The sequence below is a fragment of the Camelus dromedarius genome, chromosome 26 (assembly GCF_036321535.1).
Source record: "Camelus dromedarius isolate mCamDro1 chromosome 26, mCamDro1.pat, whole genome shotgun sequence".
Lineage (NCBI taxonomy): Eukaryota > Metazoa > Chordata > Mammalia > Artiodactyla > Camelidae > Camelus > Camelus dromedarius.
Genome location: NC_087461.1, coordinates 14496309 through 14521416, shown reverse-complemented (window position 1 = coordinate 14521416; position 25108 = coordinate 14496309). Strand labels below are relative to the sequence as shown.

The 25108-nt window shown below is 47.8% G+C and overlaps 1 protein-coding gene across 7 annotated transcripts in view; it reads right to left on the bottom strand.

Moving 5' to 3' along the window:
- The window catches only part of ARL5B (ADP ribosylation factor like GTPase 5B), an 84450-nt gene that overhangs the window by 4224 nt on the left and 55118 nt on the right, over positions 1-25108 (bottom strand). For 5 of the 7 annotated variants that reach the window (XR_010377945.1, XR_010377941.1, XR_010377947.1 and 2 more), the window contains 2 exons: positions 22480-22564; positions 19981-20377 (listed from right to left, as the gene is read on the bottom strand). The exons of 1 other annotated variant lie outside the window; for it this stretch is intronic. Coding sequence is in view for 1 of the 6 variants with exons in the window: in XM_064479410.1 (XP_064335480.1) it covers positions 22512-22564; positions 22665-22737 (126 nt within the window). In the remaining 5 variants the exon portion in view is untranslated. Of the gene's footprint in view, positions 1-19980; positions 20378-22479; positions 22565-22664; positions 22738-25108 lie in introns of those variants that run through there. One more of the 7 variants, XM_064479410.1, reaches the window with a different exon arrangement.

Sequence of the window (25108 nt, the reverse complement as noted above, 5' to 3'; positions counted from 1 at the left end):
CTGACTTAGCTTGGGTTTCAATGAGACACCCCTGCCCCTCCAGAGGCTCATCGTCTCCATCCGCACCTCATCATCAGGGGGCTTCACTCCCGCTGGATCTCCCAGCTTGATGCACTGTTTGACCAATTTTCCTATGGATCCTGACACCAACTGGTTTTCTGCAATTCACTCCTAGCACCACCCACCTGGATTCCGAGTGGACCCCGTACACTAAAGGGCATGGTCTCCAACAAGACTGCTCTCATTTCTAATGGACCAGCTGCAGATCAGGGAGGTTCCCATGATCCCCTCGGGTGTGGCAAGTCACTAGAATGAGGCACAGAACTCAGGAATGTGCTGTAACTTATGTTTACTGTTTTATTATAAAAGATACAAATCAGAAGCAGCTAAATGAAGAGGTCCTTAGGGTAGGTTCTGCAGGGTCCCCATGTATTCTCTCCCCACAGAATCAAGGCTCATCGATATGTTCACCAACCAGGAAGCCCACCCAGCTTCAGGGTCCAGAGTCTGGATTGGGGTTTCACTACCTGATGAACTGACTCGCTGGCCATGTGACGACTCCATATCCAGGCCGCGCCCCTCCCTGGAGGCCAGGAGGCTAGGCTGATATCAGGGGCTCGAGTCCCCAGCCCTCTAATCAATCACGTGGTTGGTCTTTCAGTGTGACCAGCCCATCCTGACACTGTCTGGGAGGGTCACGTGAGTCACTTCATTAGCATAAACTCAGGTGTGATCTGGGGGCTCATGAATAATGAGGGCACTCATATTACCTGGGAAATTTAGATTTAGAATAGAGTCTGTTGGCAGCAACATGGGTGAACCTGGAGATGGTCATACTAAGTGGAGTAAGCCAGAAAGAGAAAGAAAAATACCATATTATTATCACTTATATGTGGAATCTAAAAAAAATGACACAAATTAACTTGTTTACAAAACAGAAACTGACTCACAGACATAGAAAACAAACTTACGGTTATGGGGGAAGGGAGGGGTGGAGGAATAAATTGGGAGTTCAGGATTTGTAGATACTAACTACTATCTATGAAATAGATAAACAACAAGGTCCTCCTGTACAACACAGGGAACTATATTCAATATCTTGTAGTAACTTATAATGAAAAAGAATATGAACACGAATCTATGTATGTATATGTGTGACCGAAACATTATTCTGTATACCAGAAGTTGACACAACATTGTAAATTGACTATACTTCAATTAAAAAAATTAAAAAAAAAAAAGATAAACAACAAGGTCCTACTGTGTAGCACTGGGAACTATATTCCATACCTTTTAATAGCCTATAATGAAAAAGGATATAAAAAGGAATACAGATGTACATGTATAACTGACTCACCTTGCTGTACACCAGAAATTAACACACTGTAAACCAACTATACTTCAGTTAAAAAAAATACAGCCTTCCTCCCAGGGACCAGGGACAAAGGCTAGTCAAATTCTTTATCATATGATACTAGCCCTTAGCCTTCCTGTTTTATTTTTCCGGATTCTAATGTGCGCATTAACTATAAGCTTGATGAAGTTGTGACATTCTCCAAAGAAGGAAACACCCAGAGCTGCTTGCACCTCCTGATCACTTGGGGCATATGAGGTTACGCTGCAGGAACAGAGAGCTCCCAGATCCAGAGGCTTCACCAGAACAAAGCACTGCTGTGCCCGGGCGCCTGGGGACCTCACGGGTGGGTGCTGCCTTGCTCCTCGGCGCCTTCACATGGGGACCCAGGCTCACAAAGAAGCTCGAACATAGCCAGCCACTGTGGCCAGAGGCCCTGAGGAGCCCCGCAGGGCAGGCACGGGCCCTGGGGGCTCCCAGGAGGGACACACATCCCTTCCATCACATCTCATTGGCCAAAGAAGGGCTTTGGTTGCCCGGTAATTGGGACCCAATCTGAGATCCAGAAAGATGACTTACTGCCCAGGTGAGAGAGGCAAAGACAGAGGCCGGAGTAAAGGCGGGAGGGGGTGGGACACAGTGGAGCAGTCGCAGACGGAGGCAAGGCAAGGAGGGACCACCTCCCTCCACCAGCTCCAAGTTCCGGGGGTAAGGTGGGGGCGCTGGCACCAGGAGATCAGGAACCAAAGGGATGTTCTCTGCCTTTGCAGGATGGTGCTGGAGGCAGCGTCTCCTTTCCGGGGCCCCAGCTGACGGGGAGCCCCAGGGAGAAGACAGGGCTTCTTCATATCATAACCCATCAGCCAGCACCAGGCCAGTGGCCCCTTACCTGTATGGCCTGTGTTAGCTGAGCGCCAGGACTGACCGTGTGGGCTCTGTTGCATAACTAGTTTCAATGTGCTGTTGTTCTCCTGTTGGTTTTTTTTTTTCTTTTTTTTTTTTTCATGATGGAAATGATTCGTGTGTCATGCTGGGCAGGAGATCATATTTAAATATTTCCTGAGTTCAATCTCTGCGCGGGGTATGGACTAGAGTTTGTGCGGAGGTGCAGTGTAAGCAGTAAGCAGACTTAATTAACTCAAGTATTTGAGTGTCACTGTGGACAGTGGGGGTCTAAGGTGTGGGCGCCTGCTGCTTCCAGCCTGGCCAACACCAGAAGTCATATTTTGTAATGAAACCACTTGAAGGATTTTGACAACAAAGAGGCCAGGGTGGAGGAGGGGCAGCTGGGGGCCAGGAGTTGCCAAGTGTGTGTACATCTGCTTTTGCCTTGAGCCTGGGCAAGTCCTGACTCGTTCTGAAGACTTAGCCGCTGTCCAAGGACAGTGATGGGGGATTAAGGAGGCAGGTAGCAGGGGATGGCTGGAGGATGTGGCGAAGAGGAGAAGAGAAATTAAGGAGGCAGGGAAGGAGACACAGGCATCCACGTGCGGCAACGAGGGGACAGGCTTTTTGGGGAGCAGAGGAGCAGAGCGTTGGATAGACGTTTTGGAGGGTCAGTGGAAGAGATGGAGAAAGAGGATTTAAGAAAAGTTTTGTTGTGCATGAAACTCCACCCTCTGATGTGCTCTTGAAAATCTAGGCGTTGAACTGCTTTTAATTAAAGTTTCTAGTCAAATGGCTCTTTCTTTGCATCAGCACGTGGAGTATGAGGGCTCCGGAAATCGGAGCTGCTCTGTAGCCTGGGACACTGGGAGCTCATCGCTGGCAGGAGACACCCTTCCTGGGAGGGTGGGGTCTGTGCTGGTGGTCCCAGGCAGGGCCAGCCGCCTCTGGGGGCCTCAGCTTATCCATCTGTAAGTGGCCTTGCCCACTCTGTCTGACCCTGGCGTTCTTGCTAGAGCGACAGCCCCTGGGGCCAGGCCCGTGTGCACTCTATGGTGGGTCCTGGGTCTGAGGAGCCATGAAGTGAGGACAGTGCAGCCCCCTCTTCAGGACAGGAGCCCGGGGCCATGTTTCTTTTAAAAATTTTCTTCACCTACCCCGTGCCATGCTCACCAGACGATGGGCTTGCGTCCTGAGTCCTCCAAACTGGAAAACGAGGTGTGTTTCTTGACCCAAGCTGCCACCAACCCCCAGTAGCTCAGAAGCCAAAATACTTCACTTCTGTGCTAGTATGTGCTCATCCATCAGTTTACTTAGCCTTCCCTCTGATGGCCTCCTGCTGGGTCTTCCAGTTCTGCCAATGCTGGGAAACCAGTCTGTCCTTCCCAGTCCCTCGGCATGAGGGCTCTGGACGTGATGTCTGTTCTGCAGACCAGAGGCACATGATGAAACTGACCTGAAATGGAGTTCAGTGGAGAGACGGAGGCCGGAAAGGAAGCATGGTTTCGCAGGCAGGGCTCCTAGAGAAAGCACTGAGTCATGGCGCTGGTTTTCTGATTTGGTGGCGGGAGGTCCCTGATCATAGCAGGAAGGCAGGCCTTCGGTGCCCGGTCCTGCGGTGTGGCTGCAGGAGCTGGACCCGAGGCCCTGCCTGGCCTCCCCAGGATCCTGTGAGCCGTTGGATTCCCTCCTGGCCACCCCTTTCTGCTCTCAACCATCTACCATCTCTGCAGAGGAGCCCTGAGCCCTGCCTGCCACCTAGGAGCCACTGATCTAGTGGCAGCAGTGAGAAGCCTGCCCCTCTCCAGGGCTGGCTCTGTGATAGGACTCCGGCCACAGTGCCACAGGGACAGTTGTGGCTGGCCTGCCCCCTGGTCTTTTTCCTTTTGCCTTCTCCCTCTGTCCCCCCTGGAACCTGGTTGCTGACATACAACCGGCAGAGGCAGGGCACTGGTGAGAAGCACCCATGAACCAGGATCTGTGACACGTGGCTCTGGGCTCGGCACGTACCTTTCTCTGCCTCTGCTGTCCTGATCCCTCTCCTGCCCAGGGCTTGGGAACCTTCCCTCTGTTTGGTATTTTATTTTTAGCTAAATTGTTCCATGAAAGCCTTTATGCTTTCTCTTACATTGATTTTCCAAAACAATCCAAGGGTGGGGTCTGGTGCTTTGATGTCTCTCGTGTGTTGGGTTTCAGTTTTCTCCAAGAGCAAATATAAATGTTGGAAAGTCTATTTGGATTATTAACTTACCACTGTGGTTAAGTAGAGATACTGGGGGATGGGGGCAGATAAGAAAGCGGGGGCTTTGGAGTCAGACTGAGCAGCTTTGTATCTGGGCTCTACCACCCACTAGCTGTGTGACCCTGGAGAAGTAACTAAACATCTCTGAGCTTTAGTTTTCTCATCTATAGATTGGTAAAAGAAATGGCACCCAGCTCACTGGACTGTTATGAAATATCAAATAAGATAATGCAGATAAAAATTTGAATAGCACATGGTACTATGAAATACCTAATGAATCAAAGTTCTTACTGTAATTAGCCTCCTTTTTTTCCCCACCAGTAAAAGGAACAAATAGTAAAACACTAAAAATGAACTAATACAGAACAGGCTCTAGAACAGGTTTATTAGCCCAGTGGAGGGGAGGAGGAGGAGACAGAGTGGATTCTGGGAGCAGTAGCTCAGGAAGGGAAGAAGCAGGTGCTTTGCAGGGATGTGGGTCTGTCCGGACCTGCCTCTCTCCCCTCTCGAAAGCCTTCTTCCCCTGACGGCAGGTGGATTGTGCTGGATTCTCTCTCACCATGGACAGACTTCAGCAAAGGAGCCAACAGCAAGTAGGGTCCCGGGACTCCCACTTAGTGTGTGTTTTATTTCTGTTAAACGTCTCCAAACGAGCCTTCTTTGAGATAAATAAATTCTGTGTTATTAACAGAGACTCGTCATCAGGCTAGACACAGCGGGTAAGGCCTCAGTTGGGTGTAGAAGGGTCTCCTTGGTCCATCAGAGGCAAGGACAATCCCCTTTGTCTGGTGATTACATAGCCTCTCAGATACTGAAGGCTGGGGAGATTTTTCTTAGTTTTGTCCAACACTATGGAGTGATATAAAGGAGGGGGAGAAATACACGTTTGTCCATCTAAATGTCTTCTGCAAATGTTTTCTCAGCTTCTTGATTCACACTCACTTCACATTTGATCTTAAGGATGAGAATTTTGAGTAAATTCATCTGAATAAATTGAACTCACCCCTGACGTTAACAATCTCCAACTCTCCGTACCCACAACATGAAGTATGTGCAGAAGGGAAGTTCAGGAAGACCTTTTAAAAGGTTTAATCAAAGGCTTTCTTAACCATCAGAAGTTCACTGTGGGCTTCATTGAGAAGATCAACATTTGGGGGTGAGGCTGGGCAGTCAAAGTAGAGCTCTGTTGTGTGCCTTTGAGGACCCCAGCAGCAGTCACCATCCATGGTGAGCTTGGCTATGGTTTGGGTTGGAGGGCTGGCTCCAGGCCTCCTGGGGCTACCCCACCCCCTCCACCTTCCCACCAGGGACCCCCTTGTGGGTCCCAACCTTTCATGTTAAGATGTTCTGCCCCTGCCCCTCTTCTGAAAATTCCTAAGCTCTGGTGTCTGTCATTAAGAATTATGTTTGTTGGAATTAGCTTTTTAAATTTTTTTTGGAGGGGACGTAATTAGTTTTACCTATTTATTTTTAGAGGAGGGACTGGGGATTGAACCCAGGACCTCCTGCGTGCTAAGCATGCATTCTACCACTTGAGCTACACCACCCCTCCCTGTTAGAATTAGCTTTCTGGGGACATTTGTCTTTGTTGTCTAAGTTGTTTAGTTAAATATATCCTATCTTTAAATTTCTTTTCCTACGTATGTTCTTCAGTTAAAGTTTTCCTCTCATTTCCCACTCTTCTGCTGAGTTCCCTTAGGTATCCCCCACCCACTCCTTCCTCCCGGACCTCTTAGCCAAGGGAGCCTTCTGCCCCCATCGTTTTGCTGAGCTTCTTCCTCATCTTGCACCTGATTTACAAAGAACGCTGGCATTCTCAGGCCCTCCCATGCTCCCTGAAATACCATCGAGTGAAGTAATGGATCTCAAAACAGTATTTGAAAATCACTTTTCAGGCTCCTTCAAGAATTCTTGCATCTCCAGTTGCAACGCGTGGAGCCAAACAGCAGATGGAATACATGTCTTTTCTTCATCTTTAAAAGCACCACATGGTTCTTTCCTTATTTGATTTTTTTTATAGTCACACTGATTCCCTGTCTAGCCTTTGTTCTCCATCTCCCAAATCTCCTAGCTCTGTTTGTCATGAAAACAACCCTCAGAAACATGAAAAGGATAAGCCAGTGTTGGGTACAGGAGCTTCAATTCTAGTCCCTGATTTTGGGTTTGGGAAGAAGAACGTGGGTTCCCACCACTAGGGGTGCACAGCGATGGATGGAAAACCTAGCTTCTTTAGGGGAATGAGATGTAAAATGAAGATTCCACTTTGGGGATGTAATGCTCAGGTCTCGGGTGCTCTGTGAGGCTTCTCTGTGGGCCAGTTTTCTGTCATAGTTTTCTTTAAGGCATTTCACACACATTTATAGTGGATTGTGAATAAACCATAACATTACCTGAGTCTTTGTGACCCTCAGGAAGTAACGATTGAGTGAGAGCCTGGAACATAATTATATTCCAGAAATAATATAATCACCAAGACAGAGATTCTTTGAGAGACAATGAGGGCTTGGAAAAGGGCCAGCTCACATCCTTCTAAGGCCGGAAAGGAAGCAAAATCTATGTTCAAGGCCTAAGGAAACAAAGTAGGAAAGGTTAATTTTCCCAGCATACATTTGGGGGAGTTGAGGAATGTGGGGAGGCAATGATGAAGCATTTTAAAAAATCTTAGCCATGTGATTCAAAATCGTATTAGCCACGTGTCTATTGTATGATCATACGTGTTTTAGTTAACAACAAAAAATGATTATTTCTGTAACTGAGTCACATTTCTGTTGCTTAGGACAACTTGTTTTAGGTCAGCTTTCTCTACATTTCATTAAGAAATTATAAAAATGTCTCACTAAGTCATCATTATTCACAGTTTCTTAGTGGAAATAGAAAGAAAGCTGGCCTAAAAAATGCTATCTTGAGCAAAGAGAATTGCAAGTTGGACAGCAACTCATTATTAAGGAACCAACCCTCTAATCCTCAAAGTGGTTCAGAATTAGCCAGACCCCATCCATCTTCACACGTGCTCGTGGGAGGACAACTCTGGGGGGTCAGTGGGGTCAGCATTCAGCTCCTGTTCTTGCATCAAGGCTGTCATCACATGGAAACAACCATTTTACTGTCATTCCTCTCTTTCTGAATTAGTCATTCCCACTCAGACAGCTGTAGGGGCCCCTGGACGCCCTGGGACTGGGCACAGAAGAGCAGTTTTAGTCCAGGAAGGTCGACTTTCCCTGAGGTTCCCGCGGGGCAGTCTGCCCTTTCTGACCAGCAGGTTGGTGGGATTCTGAATGTCATCCGGTTGGCCCTGTCCCATGAGAAGATGGCTGAAAATGCAGACTGCAAGCCCCTGCCTTAGAGTGGTCATTTGCTCAAAGAGATGCCCCTGAGATGAGGAGGGTGCTGTGGGCTGAGTTGTGCCCCGTCCCCTGCAAATTCAGATGTTGATGCCTTAACCCCTAGTGAGATGGTATTTGGAGATGGCCTTCGGGAGGTCATTAGGTTCTGATGAGGTCATGAGGGTGGGGCGCCTGTGATGGGATGAGTGTCTTTGAGAAGAGGGAGGACACCAGAGCTCGCTTGCTTTCTCTGCCAGTGAGGACACGGAAACAAGGTGGTCATTTGCAAGCCAGGAACTGGCCTCACCAGGAACTGAATGGGCCCACACCTTGGTCTTGGACTTCTAAGTTTCCAGAACTGGGAGAAGTGAATTCCAATGGGTTAAGCAGTCCCCCAGTTTGTGGTATTTGTTACAGAAGCCTGAGCAGAGGGGTACAGAGGGTGGGAGCTGCTCGCAAGCCGTCGTCTGCCTCTCTGGTTTCCTGGCCACGCTTCTGGCTGGCGGTCCAGCCCGCCCATGGGTGGAATCCAGGCCTCCTGACAGGTGCCCGTTAGGGCCGCAGCATGACATTTGCTTGGAACCCTTTACTGATGTGATGGCTCTTCTCAAGCAATGAGGGGAGACGGCGATGTGTGTCAGGGAGCAGTGAAGACCTTTTAATGGTTCCTTTTTGTGCTTCTAAATGGAGGTGATTTTTAAAGGTTGGAGTTTTTAATACAGGGGTTTACAGACCTCCTCTTTTTGTCAGCTTGCAAACCATGTGGGCGGACATGTGCTTTCGCTCACCTGCGGGTTTGGATGAGCAAAGAGGAGCTTCCCTTTGCAGGCCTGGGCAAGCTCCGTGGACTAGGCCACCGGAGGCCAGGCAGGACTGTCAGGGGACCTGGGGCCTGCGCAGTGGGGAAGGGGAAGCAAGCAGGGAGGGGGACGCTGAGGGAGGAACACGAGAGAGGAAAGAAGAGAAGATGCTTGGGTGGATCTCTTGGGAAGAGTCGGGTACCACTCCTGCTGCTCCAGGCACTGCCTGGGAGGCTGCCTCTGGCCTGGGCAGAAGCACACCCTAGCAGCACAGGGGGCACCGAGGAGAAGGGGGGTCGAGGTCAGAGCCTGCAGAAGGGGCAGGAGCCCAGCCCTGGCCTACCTGCATGTCCTGCTGCCCAGATGGAAAGACCTGGACCCCATAACTAGGCTTAAAGGGCGACACCAAGGCTCCCATGCCCCTTACCTGCTCAGGCTCACTGTCTAAGGGGGCCCGGTGCTTTCACTGTGAGTCTCACCCTGCAGGGAGTGAGGGAGCAGGACACGCCCCCCAGGACACAGCTGACATGTGACCAGGCACTTCTGTCACCAGGTATGACAACCAGAAGCACAAAGGAAATGTCCTCTCAGGCGCGGGTCCAGGCTGCCCTGGGGGTGCCATGGCCGGGACACTGAGACAGGGCTTGGGGTCAGGTCTCCAGGCTTGGGGGGCTGAGGGTGGGCAGCACTGAAGCCCTGGAGGGGTTCAGGGGGGCCCGGCTCAAGGGAGTATCATAATAGATGCCTGACCCACATCCTTTCTCTGAATCCCCCCTCCCTCCTCGCTGCTAGAGGTACTTCCTTAAAATCCCATCCCACCAAGCCATTCCCCTGCAGTTCCTTTTGATGGACTTTATGAGACGTAAGACATCTACTCATTCACTTATCTGACATTCACTGAGGCCTGGGGTTGCAGCTAGGCAGGTGACTGTCAAGGAACCCCTGGACTTTTAGTACTGAGGCCCGGACACATATAGAGGCAGGGCTGGATGCTGCAGTAGAAACAGAGGAAGGGGCATCCCTCGGGCTCGCCCTGTGCTTTCCTATGGCCCACCTGCCCTCCCTGAGAAGCCTCCCACCTCCTTCCTGCTTTAAATGCTGTTTTAAAGACAGGGATGGTTCCACCCACTCCACTGGGACATCTCCATCTTTGTTCCAGTCTGCATTCTCCTATTTTAGTGAAAGACTTACCTCCCTTCCACCTCCAGCTCAGAGGCAGTCTCCCTCCCACTTCCCCGGAGCCTGGCACTGAGTTTGTGCTCAGTAGCCATCAGCCCCTCCCCATCCACAGACCTTCCTTAATGTGGTCCAAGCGGAATTCACTGGCTCATCTTCCAGGAAAGAAACTTTGTCTTACCAGCCCCGGGGTGCTGGGCACAGAGTAGGCCATGACTCACGTGTATGGAAATCAGTTGAAAAGTGGGAAATATTCTGTTTGGAGTTATCTGAGGGAAGTAAGGAGTAATATCTTACAGGGACATTTGGTTAGACTCACACAAAGCAGGGGCTTGACGGGAACAGAAGACAGGGACTTGGGGAGGTCCGGACTCGGGGCTCTGCCTTGGGGAGGCCTGGGTCTAGGGCCAGCTCTCTGGGGCAGGACCATGAGTGGCAGCTCGGCTGGGGCCACCTGAGAACTCCTGTTGCCGACTCAGCCGTGATGTTCCCTCGGATGCCAAGGACGGCCCCCGGCATCTGAGCGCCAGGCCTGGGAAGAACGTGCAGCTTTGAGGCGTGGCCTGGGGTCGGCACCATCAGAAGGAGAGAATTCACATGTGATTTCTATGAAATGGGAAGGTTTTCTCATCTGGAGGCCCTGTTACTGGTTTGGTTCAACTTTAGGAATCCTTTCTCTAAATGCCTCTGCAAAATGTAGCTGGTTTGCAGTACGTGGGAATTAAAAACAAGCTGTTTCTTCACCTCCAGAAAGACTGGTCCCTCTTTCCTCAGTGGCCCGACCACATCCCCAAGTGGGAGGGGAGATTGGCAGGGACTAAAGAGCTCTCCGGACACGTCTGGGCCGCACCTGGACCTCATGCCTGTGAGGCCGACCTGCCCAGCACTCACCAGCCAGCGCTGTGCTCCCCTGTAGAAACCCACTCCAGGCAGAGAGAGGGTCTCTTTCTAAATCTGGAAACGTTTATTCATCCTGTTAGGTTTCTTTGGGTTCTCCACCCTCGCTCGCTTCAAAAAGATTTCACTTTTCTCAGCAGGATGTGGGTGGTCTGCCTGCTGTCCCTTCTTCCATCGCAGAGGGGTCCTCTGGCCCAGACGAGGCACAGATGGTGTGGGAGGCCCTGAGGCCTCGATTTCCCTTGCAGAAGTGCATCCCAGGCCCACAGGCAGGGGGGGATGTGCTCGATCCCCAGGAAGGCCTCCCAACCTGGAGACAAAGCCAGGGGACCAGAGGTGACAGCTAACAGCAGGAGACACGCATCCCAGATGACACACAGTCTCTAGGCTCAGAGGCATTGGTCTCCTCCTTGCCAAGACCAGCTTTATGCAGGCCTCTTTCTCCAGCCTGAGGTGCCCTGACTGGGAGGCAGCCGGCCATTAGCCCACAGCCACAGACCGAGTCTGCCCATGCCCTGGGGAGCTGTTCTCTCTGACTAAGTTTCACTCAATAACCCTTGACAATTCTTCCTGGAGGATGCTGCCCAGGTGATGGGCTGGACCTGAGCCACCGTCCCCATCCCTCCTCTTCTCTTTTCTGTCTAGATGTACACCCCTCAGAGAGTTCCCGCTGCACCAGGCAGAGTCCTAATAATCTGGCCCATCCCAAGGCAGCCGGTTGTAGGCAGTGGGGTCCTTGGGCCATGGGGCCATCCTGCCCCCTCTCCTCCCCCATCAGATCAGAGACAGGGACAGCTGAGGGTGGAGAGGGAGGAAGGTGGACTGTGTCGAGCCCTCAGATCTGGACCTGGTCAATGTCCATACACATCATGTGACTGTGAGCACCACTCAGCCTCAGTTTTCTTATCTGTGAAATACCCAGAACTGATGGACATGCACACGTGTGTGTGGCTGTGTATGGGGGTGTGGAGGTGTGTGTAAGAACCATTTATGAGGCTCCATTCAGCCCTGAAACTTCTGCAGGGCAGAGTACGGGCAGGTCTGAGTTCTTCTACAACCAAAGGTGTAAGAAGATAGAACAGTAGGCAGGATCAAAAGATGACTGGAGAAAGAAGATGTGATGTATAGATATACATCGTGGAATATTACTCAGCCATAAAAAAGAATGAAACAATGCCATTTGCAGTGACATGGATGGACTTGGAGATTATAGTATTAAGTGAAGTAAGTAAAACAAAGAAAGACAAATATCATATGATATCACTTCTATGTGGAATCAAAAAAAAAATACAAATTCTATTTACAAGCCAAAAACAGACTCATGGACATAGAAAACAAGCTATGGTTACCAAGGGGGAAAGGACAGGGAGCGATAAATTAGGAGTTTGGGATTAGCAGACACACACTACTGTATATAAAATAGATAAACAACAAGGACCTACTGTGTAGCACAGGGAACTAATATTTAATTTCTTGTAATAACCTTTAATGGAACAGAATCTGAAAAGAAAAAAATATATCTATGTATGTGTATGTATAACTGAATCACTTTGCTGCACACCTGAAACTAACATTGTAAATCATCTACACTTCAATAATAAATTTAAAAAGAAAAGAGAAAGGAAAAAAAAAGCAAAACAGTAGGAGGTGTCCCCTTCTGCCCAGGCCACCTGAAGTCTCAGAGGTGACGGAGCAGTTCCCATGGCCTCTCTGACTGCGGGGACTGTTCCCCGCCCCCCTGTGCCTGGACCCCAAGCCCAGTCTGACCCGCAGGCCCTGCTGGCCCCCTCAGTGGCTCCTCGCCCCGCCCCCAACCTCCTCGATGCTCCTTTGCCCACGCTCCTCAAATCCCAGGTGGAAATGGCTGGCGGGGCTTAGGGTTATTGGACTGGGGCCACCGGCTCCTCCCAAGGGCCCTTCCTTAGCACGTCTGATGCCCATCACCCCGGCAGCCTGGCCCCCTGGAGGGAGGGGTTCTACCTGTTAGGTTAGTTTGCTTGAGCTGAGCTCTGTGCTGTCATAGAGACAAAGACAACAGGCGGAGCATCTTCTGAGCCAGTCTCGGTCCTCTGCAGCCCCTCCTGCACCTGCTTTCCCAGATCGGACACCTGGGCCCTCAGCCCGCGCTCATGAGCCCCACTCTTCCATGGTATCTGCGCCTTGTCTTCACGGGGTGCGGTAGAGAGAACAGGCCAGGGCTCAGGGCCTAGAAGACCCAAATCTGAACCCCAACTCTGCCGGGTTAACCTGCAACCTCGGCCCCAAACCTCTGCACAAGCTTGTCAAGAGCATGAAATGAAAATGCATGTAAACGCATTTTGCAAAGTATTACACACATGAGGTTAGAAATGTGCCCCCCTTTGGCGTTGTCTTCTAATAATTTCCTTGGTGGTCTTCTTACATCTGCAATTATCTTTTTAAGATTTTAATTTCAAATTAATTTTAATTAAATATTAATATTAGCATTTAATATGTCAGAAGATGTGCCGCGCAGCTGCTGTCCCAGCCCCGGGAGGCTGGCCCATCTTGCTCCTCCTCCAGGGCTCCCTTGCTCTGAGTCACTGTACCTTCTGTCTCATTGACAGCTCATCATGACAGTCTTAGTCTCAAAAGATTTCCTCACTTTGCTGAGCATGGCCTGGGGGAACGGAGGGGCCAGTGCGCAGGCAGTGTGGGGACGCTGAGGTCCCTCCCTCATCCCTGCTGTCCCCTGTGGGTGGCACATGTAAAGCTCAGGTTGGGGAAGCCGACTTGGAGCCTTGGGTGGGAAGACAGGGAACCATAGAGATGCCACGTGACAGTTTTGGAACCAGCCCCAGAACCTTCCTCAGTCTTGCCATCAGGTCAGTGACGGATGCTTTTATGGTTTCAACCATTTGGCCACGTCCAGCCTGCTGCCTGATTTTGTGACCGAGTTTTCCTGGCACACGGCCAGGCTCAGCTGCTGACGTAGTGGTGGTGGCACTTTTTAGCTGTGGTGACAGGGACTGCGTGGCCACAAAGCCTCAAATATTTGCTATCCAGCCCTTTGAAGAAAATGTTTGCTGACTCCTGATTTAAGTCATTAGCTAGTTGGGTTTTTAAAAAAAAATTTTAAAATTACTTTTAGCCAAATGCATCTTGCCTGATCCAGTAGCAGAAAAAGTAACCCCAAAGAGCTCACAATCTCCAGCAACAGGATGGACATGGCTGGTGGGCTGACAGGCTTGGAAGCGCCATGCCATGGTGGAGCTCATGTCCATTGTGCCCCTCTGCCGCAGGCCCACCGCGTGGCCGCAGGGTGGACACGCAGCCTCAGGGTCACTGACTCTACACAAACTTCCCGGGGGAGAAGGCAATGATTATTTGCTGTGCACTTTTTCTATTTTTAACTTTTAGGGCAAAGGGAGCTTCCCCATCATCCCCTCCATCACACTGAGCAGAGCTGGGCCACATGTCCACACCTAAACCACCTGCTGGCCCACACTGGCCACTGGTCAGGTGAGTTTTCCCACCAGAATTGCCTTCGACTAATCTAGATCTATCCACACATGTCTGGCATGTAGTAGGAGGGCAATACATCTTTTTCAATAAATTAAATACATCAAAACCAAATATAAAGTGCTGGTCGGTGATGAGTGCTGGGAAAACAACAAGCAGGTTCACTGGGAGAGAGAACGTGGTGGGAGACAGACAGGGAAGCACTTGAAGAAGGCATCTGAGCCAGGACCAGAGGCCAAGGGGGAGCCAGTCTTGGAAACTGGAGAGGTGATGGGCATGAGGGTGTTCCCGGCAGAAAAGCAGCTGGACCAGCTCTGTGCTGGAAGCCTCCAGTCTGCATCTGTCCACATGAGAAGGGGCCGGGCAGTGGGGCCCTGGGTGGCATGGCATTGGAGCCAGTCCATGAAGGAACCTTGGGGGTGACCAGGGAAGAAGGAAGAGACATTCCTGTGAGAGGAGGGCAGATGCAAACACCAGGAGGTGTGAGCAGAAAGTCTTGTTCTAATAGCCCGCCTGCAAGGTGCGGAGGGCTGGGGGTGGGGGCTGGGGGGCCACACTGGAGGACTTCTGTAGAAAGCTTCGATGACCTGGTTAGGTTCCTCTTAGCAGGTCTGGTGGGAGGAGCTGGTAGTGACAGGCTCTTGTGAGTTTTCTTCTCTCTGCTTCCCTGTGCCTGTCCCCGCGGTCATGGTCAAGCTTTGGCTGCATCCCTGCTCTCATCTGTGTCCTCATCTGTAAAACTGGGGGCTTTAAGCTTGGATCCGGCTCTGTTATTCTATGAGTCACTCACAAGTAGAACAATGAGGGAAAACCAGTTACTGCAGAAAAAGCCCCTCATCTCCAATCAGCTCTGTCCTGCTGGATTGTTCACCGAGCAGTGGGTGGGGGCTGAATGAATGGTCCCTGTGGCTCTCCCTTCCCTGGCTGGCCCTGTGTACTGGCAGCCTTCACACGGAAACCAGCTCCTCTCCTGCTGCAAATACTGAGAAAGCCTTTCACCTGAGTGCCCTTGCTCTTGTCAGTCCACTCACCACCCCTTGGCCCGCTAGGGCTTCCTAACTGCAAATCTGGTCAATTTCCCCAGCCCAGACAATGGCTCTTCGTTAACCTCAGGATAAAACCCAAATCTCCTCCCATGGCTCCCAGGGCCTCCCATGCTCAGGCCCCTGCTGAGCTCTCAGCACTAACTCCTTTCTCCCCTCCAGCACCCAGGTGGCAGAGGACAGCCCCGGGAAGCCTTCCCCACCCCTTGCATGGCTGGGGAGGCTCCCGGCTGACACACTCCCATGGTGCATCGGGACATCGCTCTGAGGGCACCTGTCTCAGAGGACCATGGTTCTTCACTGCGTCTTCCCTTGAGGGCACCAGATGTATGGAGCAAAGCACACAGAAGGCAGTCAGTCAATGTGTATTACATGAATAATGAATCTGAATTCCTAGGGAAAATGAGAAGAAATAAGTGATTAGGGTTTGGTGGTGTCAACACACACACGCACACAAAAGAAAAAGGAATCCAAAAACAACACCAAAGGTAGTTAAAAACATCAAATCACATGGGAAAAGAGCAAAAGAAGAAGAAAGGAACAAAACAAAACAAAAGAACCACAAAACAACTGAAAACTAATTAACAAAATGGCAATAAGTACATACTTATCAATAATTACTTTAAATGCAAATGGAAGAAATGCTCCAATCAAAAGACATAGAGCAGCTGAGTTGATTAAAAAAAAATAAGACCCATAGACATGCTACCTATAAAGGACTCACTACAGATTTCAAGACACACATAGAATGAAAGTGATGACTGGAGCACTTCTTCCTTGAAGTGTACAATCTCCCACATTGAATCAGGAAGAAATAGATAATATAAATTAGCTGATTACCGGTATGAAATTGAATCAATAATAAGAGAAACTTCAAAGAAACAAAAGTTCAGGATGTGACAACTTCACAGGTGAATTCTACAAAAAAAAAAAAAAAAAAAAAAAAAGAAAAGAAAAGAAAAGAAAAAAATTGAGGAAAGAGTGCATCCAAGCACACTCTTTGATACCAAAGCCAGATAAAGACACTACAAAAAAGAAAACTTACACCAACAATTCCTGATGAACATAGATGCAAAAAAAACTTCAACTCAATATAAATACTAGTAAACTAAATTGCAAAATGCATTGAAAGGATTATAGAGCATCATCAAGGGGGTGTATTCCCGAAATGCAAGGATAGTTCAACATCCACAAATCTATCAGTGTGATACACCACATTAATAAATTGAAGACTAAAAATCATATAATCATCTCAATAGATGTAGAAAAAGCTTTTGACAAAATTCAACATCCATTGTTGAATAAAACTCAACAAATTAGGGAGGGAGAGAACATACCTTAACAAAGCAAAGGCCATGTAGACAAACCTACAGCCAACATCATACTCAAAGGTGAAAAACTGAAAGCATTTTCTCTAAGATTGGAAACAAGACAAGGAAGCCCACTCTCACCACTTTTATTACTTAGTATTGGAAGTCCTAGCCACTTTCTATTTCAAGAAAAATGAAAAGAATCCAAATTGGAAAGGAAGAAGTATAATTGTCACTGTCTGCAGACAAATGACACAAAACAGAGAAAATCCTAATATGCCACCAAAAATCTATTGGAACTGATAAATGAATTCAGTAAATTTTCACAATTCAACATTAATATACAGAAATCTGTTACACCTCTAATCGCTAACAACAAACTATCAGAAAGAGAAATTAAGAAAATAATTCCATTTATAATTACATTATAAAGGATAAAATATCAAAGAATAAATCTAACCCAGGAGGTAAAAGACCTGTTCTCAGAAAACTACAAGACATAGATGAAACAAACTGAAATGACACAGACACAGGGAAGATATGCTGTGCTCATGGACTGGAAGAATTAATATTGTTAAAATGACCATATTACCCAAGGCAAACTACTCATTCAATGCAATCCCTACCAAAATGCCAATGACATTTTTTATAGAACTAAGACAAATAATTCTAAAACTTATATGGAAATACAAAAGACCCCAAATAGCCAAAACAATCTGGAGAAAGAACAAAGCTGAAGGCATCACACTCTGTGAGTTCAAACTACACTTCAAAGCTATAGCAATCAAAACATGGTACTGGCACAAAAACAGACACATAGATCAATGGGCAGAGATGAACCCACATTTATATGGTTAATCCATCCACCACAAAAGAGGCAAGAATATACAATGGGGAAAAGACAGTCTCTTCAATAGATGGTATTTGGAAAACTGAACAGTTACAGGCAAAAGAATCAGACTGGACTGTTTTCTCACACTATATACAAAAATAAACTCAAATGGATTAAAGACTTAAATGTAAGTCCTGAAACTTTTAAACTTCTAGAACAATATGCTCTTTGACATTGGTCTTAGCAGTATTTTTAAAACATTTCTTCTTGGGTAAGGGAAGCAAAGACAAAAATAAACAAATGGGACTACATTAAACTAAAAAGCTTTTGTAAGCAAAGGAAAACAATGAACAAAATGAAAAGGCCATCTACTGAATGAAAGAAGATATTTGCAAATGATATCTCTCATAAGGGGCTAATATCCAACATATACAAAGATGTCATACAAGTTGTATGACAAGTCATACAAGTCCTACAACTCAACATCAGGAACAAAACCAAAGACAAACCACAAACAACCCGATTACAAAATGATCAGAGGACCTGAACAGATGTTTTTCCAAAGAAGACATATAAATGACCAACAGACACATGAAAAGATGCTCAACATTGCTAATCGTCAGGGAAATGCAAATTAAAACCACTGTGACATAGCATTGCACAACTGTCAGAATGGCCATTACTGGAAAGACAACAGATAAGTGTTGGTGAGGATGTGGAGAAAAGGGAAGCCTTTGTGCTGTTGATGGGAATGTAAATTGGTGCAGCTACTATGGAAAACAGCATGGAATTTCCCCCCAAAATTAAAAAAATACTATTAGGCTTAGGTAGCAGTTCAGAGGTAAACTGACAATAAAAATGGAGAAATCTCTGGACAACAGTGGTTTTCATGTCACCCCAGTCCCAAGTAAAACCCTTTGTTGCTAGTAAAACACTGATGTGGTTATAGAAAGCTAGCTCTTTCAATGGAAAACTCACGTTTGCTTCTCTCATTTATGTGAAGCGCATTTGGAATTTATTGCTAGTTCTCTCTCAAAGCTCAGCCTAGTGGGTGAGCTCAGCACTGAGCATTAAGAGGGGAAAAAAACCAGATGAGCAGGCACTTGTGGGTGACAGGGCGTGTGGGTGCTTGGCAGGTGGGGGAGGCCTGGCAGCTGCTGGGAGGAGGTGGAAGAGTGTGCGGTGGGGCCCCTGCCCCTGTTTATCACCAGGCCCTGGGCATTAGGCATGAATCCTGGATCCACGTGGAAACCCAGCGGGACAGGGTGCTCTTCCTCAGAGCCTGACCCTGGGCTCCTTTGGGATTCTGGGCTGTCCCCCCTAGCTGTGTCCTCATGATGAATCCACTGCTCTTTGCAGAGATGGGAGCTCTGATGGGCAATGCCCCTACTCCTGCAGCCTTGCCGCAGGTCAGCTTGAAGAAGTTGCCATCAGGCAGGTGTTGGGAAGCCCACTGAGCCCAGATGGGCAACATGCAAGGATCTGGGATCAGAGAGAGGGGAGTCGTATGATGCGAAACTGACATACATTCCTGTGAAATGAATGACAACCTCCGACCTGCCTCATTTGGCTGGTGAGGTTTGGGATGCGGTGGGGAGGGGCCAGGTGCTCTGGGAAAGGCTGGCCTGCCCCTGGGGGCCTGGGTGGCAGTGGTGGGGTGAGAAAAACACATCTCCTGGGAGAAGAGTCAATGGTCCGGTTTCAACACTGATTGCCGCATCCTTCTAACATGCCTTTCTGTCCATCTGTCTCCACAATGCGGGAGGGAGGTGGGGGTACAGTCTCATCCTTTAGGGAGGAAATGGTGACCTAGAGAAATCAGTGCTTTTCCAAGCTCACTTAGCACACCCATGCTAGTCTGGGGTCATAACCTGTGGTCCTGTTTGGGTGGAAATGCCGAGACTGAGAGTCGAATCAAAGATAACCATCAACACCTTTGTCAATGGTATTTTCAGCAGATTTGTGATTCTTTAAAAAGCAAAAATAGTAAGTGAGGGGAGGGTATAGCTCAGTGGTAGAGCTTGTGCTTAGCATGCACGAGGTCCTGGATTCAATTCTCAGTCCCTCCATTAATCAATTCAATAAATAAGCAAATAAACCTAATTATCTCCACCCCTAAAAAGAAAAGTAAGCGAAATGACCAAAGCATTCTTGAACACCTGCTATGGGACACAGGGAGGGACTCATTATAGCCAGGAGCAGTGCAGGAACAATGCTTGTCCTCAAGGAGCTTGGACCTCGGTCAGGAGATGAGCCAGAAACACTCAGGAAAGTAAGTCAACCTCACAGGTGTTAAAATCAGCCAAGTCCAGGCCAGCCAGGAACCAGGGTCCTGGTTCCTGCCTCGTGTGCACTTCCCAACCCTCCTCCTACTGGCACCAAAGAAGACATCTCATCAGTCCCACCAGTCCCCGCTTACAATTGCTCACAGTCTCTGAGGTCAGAGAACTTTGCCTGTAAATAAACGTTTAATAAAGTTGGTCCAGCTGCCGCCAGCCTCTTTCCTCTCCCTGTATCCTGACCTACCATCCCGCTTCTCATCCGGCCCCGTGGCATAAAGCAGACACGCTGTCTCCCACCTGTGCGCCTTTCAATACACTGTTCCCTTTGCCTGGAGTGAGTGAAAATGCCCAAAATGTAAGAAGAAGACTGCTTTTTTTAATCTGTCCAGAAAGAGTCAAGTTCATACCCTAGGAGTAGGTTTTCATCAGTCTTTGCCAGGGAAACACATTTCCTTTAATGAATGTGTAAATCAAATGACAAATAAGTAATACATAAAAATAGGTTCTACAGTGAGGCCAATGTAATGAGAAAATGAGGCTGTTTGGGGGGCAATTTAAGGCATCCGGATGAGCTCTGTTTTCTCCCCCTTTGGAGCAGTGTCCTCAGGGGCTGGCTGTGCCGGTCCTGGTGCGGGGACTGAGAGCAGCCTGTGACCAGAGGACGGAGAGGCTGCTGCAGCCTGCGTGAGGGCCACGGACTTCACACTGAGAGCAGTCACCTGATCAGCTTATCCAAGATGATCCGAGTCGTGGCTAAGCAGAGGGAAGGGAAGCAAGTGAGATGACTTGGCAGAGAGACATGGGCAATGGTGGAGAGAGGGAGGGGTCTATGGTCCCACACCCTGAAGCTGGCCACTTATATATGATGCCTATATATATGCCAAATGGAATAATATTTATATATAAAACCACACCTCTCCCATAGTGACCAGATTCAGGATCTGGAAATCAGTTATTATATATATTATAGTATTTAATACACACACACACACACACACGAAATATGTAGCATATCACATATATATATTTAGTCATTATTTACAGCATATATGTAGTCCCTATATATTCACTATAATATATATATATTCTACCATTAAGTACTGTGTTGTCCTTTTAAAGAAAACTGTTTCAGATCCTGGAACTAGTCCTTCAAGCTTCAGGGTTTGAGGTCATCTGTGCAAAACTCTGTATGATTAGTTAAGGGATTTAGGCAATCACTCGCGCCAACCTGATCATAAATAAATATAACCGTGAAATATCAGCGGGGCTAATAAAATCCCCTAGATCACCCAGGTGATCCGGAATATGTTTAGTTTGAATTTCTAGATTATTGCAGTGAAAATAATATAATTAAGAAATTGTCTTTACCCAGCGTCCCTGTGAGCATGCACCCAGAGCCTCAGCAATGGGGAAATGGAGGCAATTTGGTCTAGTCCAATGCCAAATTGTAGGACAACTTGGTCTAGCAAAATTCCTCTAAGGGAGGAAAAGTCTCCTGGGTCTGTGGAACACCTCAGTGGCTCTTTGGTTATATAAATATTAACCTGAGTGGGAGAGGTTAAGGCAGACATTCCTTTGTGGTCCTGGAGGGACAGAGGGTTTGACCTTGGGGTCAGTGAATGGGGAAGGGGAACAGCTTCCCTGCAGACGGTGGGAATGAGTCCCAGCAATACGGCCACAGGCTGGCACCCAGGAGAAGAGGCAGGGTTTCCTGTGCCCAGGAGAGGAAGGAACTGATGAATTAATGAATCCAACATTTGGGCTCAGCTCTTCCTAATCCCAAAACATTGGGCACAGACGTTTGGATCCAAAAGCATGCTGTGAGCTGTGCTTGGAGAAGGAAGAAGCTGCATGCGCTCTGAAGGAAGGAGTAGAAAACCGGGGTCCGGGGACGGGGGTGATGGAGGGTAGGGGGAATGGAGTTTGTGGGGGAGGGGGAGCTGTGCAACTGCAGGGATGAGGGGGGAGGGGCTGACAGTTAAGGTAAGAGCAGGAGTTTGAGGTGGGAGTGGGGAGACAGGCACTTCGCGGTACCAGGCAGTCCTGGGAAGGCACTAGGCATCCCCAATCCCACCGGAGATGTGGGTTGGGCCAAAAATTCAAGTTACCTGGATGGGGAATCTTTCAACCTGAACATCGGGCTGTTCCACTGTTAACTTAGGGAGAAACTCTTAGTTACTTGTGTCATTCACGGCTTAACGAATCTTAAAGTCTCCATTGGCTTCTTTTAAGATATTTACTAATGTAAATGAAATATACCAATTCAATTTAATTCTCCAGATTTATTCCGTGTGTTGATATTGTGTTCCATGATGTTGAATGGCTATGTTCTATCTTTAAATAAATGAATTCAGAGAAAAAATAACCTCTTCTATTCTTGTGACAATGGACAGTCTAACTAGAGTTTGGGGGTCTGTATAGAGAAGTAATCAGAGAGAAGTTGGAAGAAGTTGGTTAGGGCCAGATCACTCTATAATACTGTTTGCCATAGATTTCAAAATACTGCCGTGTGACCCTGTGACATGTTTAGAAAAGTGAGACATTAACTTTACACCCTAAAAGTGGTTAATAAGCAATCACGAACTTAACAATCGACAGGCAACTTTAGCAAGTGCTTCAGACGTCATTGTATAAATTTGCACAGAGAGCCTGTTAGCCTGTGAGGTATTAGAAATAATTTTTCATTGGTGGAATAAGTGGTCTTTAGGACACGTGGTTGCTAGAAAGACTGCATGAGCACCTACATGATGAGGTGTGAGGAGGGGGGTCTCAGAAGCCCTCCCCTCCAGCCGAGCTTTCAGTGCAGCCTCTGCTGGGCCCTCAGCCCCGCCCCTCCCTGCGGGGGACGCTCTCACCTGACTGAGCAGAAGGCTTGATGCAGAGGCGCTCACAGGGTCGGGCTCACAGCAGACCTTGCAGGCAGGATGCTTGTAGGGGAGCCTGAATGGACACAGAGCAGGACCTCGCCAAGGCGCTAGGGCCGGGGGCAGTGGCTGTTTTCATACCTGCTGAACAACTGTCTTGTTCGTGTTGTGCTCACCGTGACATTCGCGGTTGACGAGAAGGGAAGCTGCTGCTCGCACCTTCTGGTCAGTTTGCAGCACGTGGGTCATCTTGACATGTATGAAAATGGCATTTAGCATTTAAACCACTGGCCATAAGGGAGTCATTGGAGATTTCGGGGGCTGAGGGCCAAGTAGCTGGGGAGGGGAGATGAGTTAAGACCAGGGTAGAGCCAGGAAGCTGGTGGACCCACAGCTAGGGCTTCTGCAAGGCCAGAGCCCACGGGTTCCTCAATTCTTCTGAGCCCAAGGCTGGCCCCACACTTCCCGAGTCTGAGGGGATGCAAGGAGAAGCCAACTCAACCCTCCGGTGACAAAGACACACTGTGATGAGTCAGGAGGATGCTGTGTCCCAGACACATGGATTGCATTTCCTCCCAGCTGAATGTGGGGGTGGGGTGGGGGTGGGGTTCAGAGCAGGGCCAAAGTGGACGGCAGGCAGCCTGAGCTTTGCCAAAAGTCACACATTGAAGCTGGGAGGAAGGCTGGGAGGTTCAAACTCTCCTACAGCAAGTTTGTGATTCCTCCCCTTGCGAGATGGAACTGGGGCTGCAATGGCCTCTGAAAAGAGCCAGTGTGAAGTCATCTTCACAAAGAAATGAAGGAACAGGGAGGCGCCTTGCAGGTCACTGACCCGGGGATGGACTGTGGGGCTCGGGACCCGTTCCTGCTCACCGCTCTGGCAGGTCTGACATTCTCTCCCCGACTCTTGCTCTGAGATTCATTTCCAAAGTTTGGCTGTCTTTCAGTTGGAGGCAACAGTTTCCCTGATCAAAACTCATGAGCTGTGCAATGCACATGCTATTGCTCCCTGGGGTGGGTTTTCAAAAGTTTGCAGGAAATAGAGTAGAACAAATACATAAGCTGGGAAATTGGCTGGTCTCCCCCGGCCACCCCCTCCTTCTCTCTTCTCAAGCTGAGTTTGCAGGACAGAGAGGGGAAACCTTTAGAAATCTTGAGCACATGGCTTTTTTGTAATTTTCAGGAAACTGTGGACATTTGGAGACTTAAGCTCAGACTAGATCCCACGTCTGGAGGTATATTAAGGACTGGCACCCAGTGATTTTTTTTCTCAAGATTTCTATCTCTCCCTACTCAAAGCACTGTCATGAAGAATGAAAGCTGAATAATCAAAACCATATGATATTGGCATAAAAACAGACACATAGATCAGTGGAACAGAGTCAAGAGCCCAGAAATAAATCCATTCATATATGGTCAGTTAATTTATGACAAAGGAGCCAGGAGCGTGCAATAGGGAAAGACCAATCTCTTCAATGAATGGTGTTGGGAAAACTGGACAGCTGCACGCAAAAGAATGAAGCTGAATCGCTGTCTTACACCATGCACAAAAATTAACTCAAAATGAATTAAAGATTTGAATGTAATACCTGAAACTGTAAACCTCCTAGAAGAAAACATAGGCAGCACACTCTTTGACATTAATTTTTGTGGTGATTTTTTGGATATGTTTCCTTAGGCAAGGGAAATAAAAGCAAAAGTAAACAAACTAAAAAGCTTTGAACAGTGAATGAAACTATCAACACAACAAAAAGGCCCCCTACTAAACGGGAGAAGATACTCGCAAATGACGTATCAGATAAGGGGATAATCTAAAATATACAAAATGTATTTTATTACCTATATTAATATCTAAAATGTACAAAGAACTCATACAACTCAACATCAAAAAACAATCTGACTAAAAAATGGGCAGACAACGTTAACAGACATTTTCCCAAAGAAGACATACAGATGGCCGACAGACAGAAAAGTTGCTTAACAGCACTAATTCCCAGGGAAAATGCGCATCAAGCCACGTGAGATACTACCTCACGCCTGTCAAAATGGTGAATGTCAAAAAGACAACAGATAACAAGTGTCGCTGAGGGTGTAGAGAAAAGGGAACCCTTGTTGGTGGGAATGTAAACTGGTACAGCCACCATGGAAAACAGGATGGAGTTCACTGAGAAAGTTAAAAATAGAACTACATATGATTCAGAAATTCCATTCCTGTGTATTTATCCAAAGAAAATGAAAAAAACTCATTCAAAAAAATATATGTACCCTTATGGTCACTGCAGCATTACTTACAATAGCCAAGACATGGAATCAACCTAAATGTCTACCGACTGATGAATGGATAAAGATGTGCAATACACACACACAATGGAATATTACCTGCCATAAAAAGGATGAAATCTTGCCATTTGTGATAATATGGATGGGCCTAGAGGGTATTATGTTAAATAAAATAAATCAGACAAAGAAAGACAAATATTGTAAGATTTTCCTTATACATGGAATCTAAAAAACAAAACAAAGGAACAAACATAACAAAACAGCAACAAAACAGTATCATAGATACAGAGAACAAACAGGTGGTTTCCAGAGGGGAGGGTAGTGGAGGGAGGAGAGAAAT